The 3,842-nt window shown below is 32.2% G+C and overlaps 1 protein-coding gene across 1 annotated transcript in view; it reads right to left on the bottom strand.

Annotated features, from left to right (window-relative positions):
• Nucleotides 1-3,568, bottom strand: part of KLRF2 (killer cell lectin like receptor F2) — a 17,684-nt gene extending 14,116 nt beyond the window's left edge. Inside the window, exons 1-2 of the mRNA XM_043563135.1 lie at nt 3,430-3,568; nt 91-189 (exon numbers count right to left, since the gene is read on the bottom strand). Coding sequence (XP_043419070.1) covers nt 91-189; nt 3,430-3,493 — 163 coding nt within the window. The 5' untranslated portion in view covers nt 3,494-3,568. The remainder of the gene's footprint in view (nt 1-90; nt 190-3,429) is intronic.
• Nucleotides 3,569-3,842: the final 274 nt, after the last annotated feature.

Below are 3,842 nucleotides of genomic sequence, written 5' to 3'. Positions count from 1 at the left end.
AATAAACTTAAAAAATAAAAAAAATAGAAGAATTAAAAATCAACATTTACATTCTCAAAGTGTAAAAGTTAATAAAAACTCCATACTCACCCCAAAAGTTCAGGCAAATCAGTGTGATCATGATAATAAGGATCCCAATGCAGCCACATACTAGCATAAGACAATAATACGGTGGATACAGGGAACATTCTGAAATATTGAGTTTTTTTGGTGAATTTTAGAGTTCATTTCATTATTCACTTTATAAATATTTTCCTGTTTATTTTTATGACAAAAATAATCTATGTTCATTTCAGATCTGGCACTAAAATTATGATTAATTGAAAATTTGAAATTAAAAAATATTTATAGCCCAGACACAAACAGATGTTACCGTTATTTAATGTGTTGGATTGTATTGTCATTGTCTTGCTTTGTTAATTATTTGGCGATGTTTTTGATGACTTAAAAATGATTTATTAAATTGTATATATTATGTATTAATATCATACACAATTTGTAGGTGGAGTGTTAGATATATATTTATGTTGCCTATATATAGTATTATATATTATATAATATCAATATATTACATATAGAATAATTAATTCTATATAAAATAATTCTAGATATAATATATATAATGTTATAATGTTATAAATGGAATTGTTTTTATTAATTTTATTGTTGGATTTTTTTTATTGTCAAGTGTATATATGTTATATGTATTATTTAATTTTTATCACAACATGATTTTTGTCTATTTCTGCCCTATTTTATTTTTTTAATTTTTTTAAGTTTATTTTTATGTAGTATTTATTTTAATGATGCACTGTTAGAAATAAGAGAAGGAAAAAAAAACAGGTACTGAAGTTCTATTATGAACCAATCACGGTACTGGTGATATTCATGCTATTTCACTCTTATATATGCTATGTAGTATTTTCCTGGCTTGACTTTTCAGACAAGAATCTGTGTCAACCTAAAGCATCGTAGATCTTTAATTAAAGGTACTTGTATAGAAATTATGCCATAGTACTCCGCTGGATCAGAGTTGGGAGGAGTGGTCTCTTTACACAGGAGATAACAGGGAGCATCCAAAGACATTAAACAGGGATATTTGTTATTATTGTCCTTCAGTATTATCTATTGTCTTCCACGTCTGAGCACTTTTGAGTAAGTTAGGTATATACACTCTTTCCACAAACGAAATCCTTTTGCATGCAGATATCATTGGAACAGTATCTCAAACTGGCCATTCTAGCCCATTTGGCATCTGGATGGCCAAAGAGAAAGTCGAATAATCTGATATTCAGATAATTATTCCCAGTTTCATCAGCTTATAAAGAAACAAGCACTTAGTTCCATAACCTTGGTTGTACATTTCACAAATAATCTGTCCTCTAAGTCATAATAAAAAGAGCTATTTCTCAAATCTGGGTAATACATGTATGTTTTACTTTCATTTTTATGGACTTAGTGCATCTGATTATATGTACAATACACACAGAATGTCCTGTATGCAGTAAAACTTCCGAAATTTATGAAACAAATGTCGGTATTACAGAATAAATCCAGAATACGTTTCTTTTTTTTTCCCTTAGCCTATGGGTATTTATTCTACTTAAGCAAAAGTGAAAAGACCTCTACTGAGCTGAAAGTACTCAAAATACATTTCTGCAATTTTATAAGAGACACCCGTCCTAGGCATACAGATCTGCAGTTAACTGGTTCCATATTTGCTAGAAAGGGAAATTTTAAACTCATTCCCAAATATTATAGCTATAAATTAAAACATGATTTTTTTATATATAGGCCAAAATATAGATGTTATATAAAGCCAGGTGAACAGAGAGCTGAGTGCATAGCGTGGATTGCCCTGGCCCATTCTGGAATCACTCAACTGGGTGCCATTGGCCTACGTGGGGTAATACTAAGAAATCACTCTGAAACCTGTTTTTGCTCCTGTAAGAGCACTATTGTGTTATTTGTATCTGCTTTATGATGGGAAACTTTTCTTTTTGTTTTTAGTACCAAGATTAATCATATGTCTTAAGTATAGGTGTAACTCTGATGCAAGCTGAATAATTAGCAAGGTTTTTCTTATCAAAACAAAGAAGCTTAGAAACAAACTTACAACAAGCATAAACATGCTTATGTGACATAGTTTTTACTTGATTGTGGGTCTCATTTATGTTTCCAGCCCTATCCTTTCGCTCATAATTTAAATGTATGTTTATTTCATATTTTATGTACTTATAGTCAGATTTCATATATTTTTACTCATTTTATTCCAAGAATTACTTATTCCATTGAATTAGAAATTCAAAAAAACCTAGTAGTTTGGTTTAACACCCACATAAGCAGTCACAAGATAGATCTGCTTTCTTATAAGTGAAAATTATGGATTTAAGAAGACAAAAGATTTTCCGCAAGGTGGTCCACTTAGTCTTTGGGCTTTGGGGTCCAATTTAGTCAATTTGACTCCAATGGTCCTATTTTTTACTACATCAGAGTGAATTACTGGTGAAAAAGGAAGTATTTGCATCAAAACTGAAACTACGAGAAAGACGCTAAGCCTTCAGATGATGAGAAAAGTATCATGTTTTTGAAAAAAAAAAAAACACTTAAATTTGCGAGATGGAACCTGGAATAGTACATAAAGATGTTCAATAGAAGTCCACATGGCAGAGCTGTGGTTGTGACCAGTAATTCCAAATCCCTGGCCCATGTCATCCCTGCTTGGATCGTGGCTATTTCAACACGATCATTATACAAATTCATTGTAGACACACTGCGCTTAGACGTCGATATGTTATCTCTTAAACTTACCTAGAGAACCTGAGACAGATCTGAAAACAAGGATACGCAAAAGCAAACCTTGACCCAAATATAGCAGCCCTAAGTAGTGAGGGTTAGTTTCATTTTGCCCTTCTCTCATTTCCAATGGACTATCCTGCCAATCTTATGGATCTTTTGTGAAGATTAAAAAATACAATACGTATACATAAAAATGCTTTTTATGCTGTAGAACACTATAGAACCGTCCCCAGCATTAGCACTGGATCTTTACCTTGCCAATATATCATGTATCTTCATATAGATCCCATACCCAAATAGCTTCCAAATACCTTATATTTTGTAAGACGTATAATTTCAGTAAAAATACTATTTTTGACCTTTTACCTGAAAGTTACACTTTCTTTTTCTTATGCTATAACATTGGGGGGATTATACATTATTCTATTCGCATTTAGGCCCCATGGTTACAAAAACACCGCCTTTTTATTTTTCAGGCTTTCATGAGTCTAGATAACCTATCTTAGACAGTGTTTAAGTCCAAGAACATAGTTAATTTTAACTCTTTAAAATATTCAAAAATAAGACTCTTCCTAAGAGAATAATTCAATTTTAAGCTGCAGTCTGAATGGGGGGAGGCAATCTTCCTACCTTTAGAGCTGGATTTGAAACGATTCTTGGAATCCAGGACCATATAGCCATCTTCATTCTCCATCTCCTAAAATATTTTCATGTGATAATACTCAGAAAATAATATAAAGACAATGGAGAATAGCCTTAGCCTTAGATATTTCTCCTAGACACAACTGAAAGGAAGTCCAAAAATACTCAAACTTTACTCAGGCATGGCTGTTGAAAACCACACAGGATGTGTTGGTAAAATACAAATGGATAGCCACGTTAATTTCTGGCTGAAGTTCTGTGTCCTCCAGGTAAACGTGGCTATTTTATTTCATTTTTTTCAACAGATGTTTATCCTACATTTACCATGTACCAGTCACCTGTCTGCAAAGTAGTAGGAACGTAACAGTGAACAAGACAGATATGCTTCCTACCCTCATGTC

The sequence above is a fragment of the Prionailurus bengalensis genome, chromosome B4 (assembly GCF_016509475.1).
Source record: "Prionailurus bengalensis isolate Pbe53 chromosome B4, Fcat_Pben_1.1_paternal_pri, whole genome shotgun sequence".
NCBI classification, from domain to species: domain Eukaryota; kingdom Metazoa; phylum Chordata; class Mammalia; order Carnivora; family Felidae; genus Prionailurus; species Prionailurus bengalensis.
Note: the sequence above shows the minus strand (reverse complement) of the source record. Positions and strands in the feature narration are given on the sequence as shown.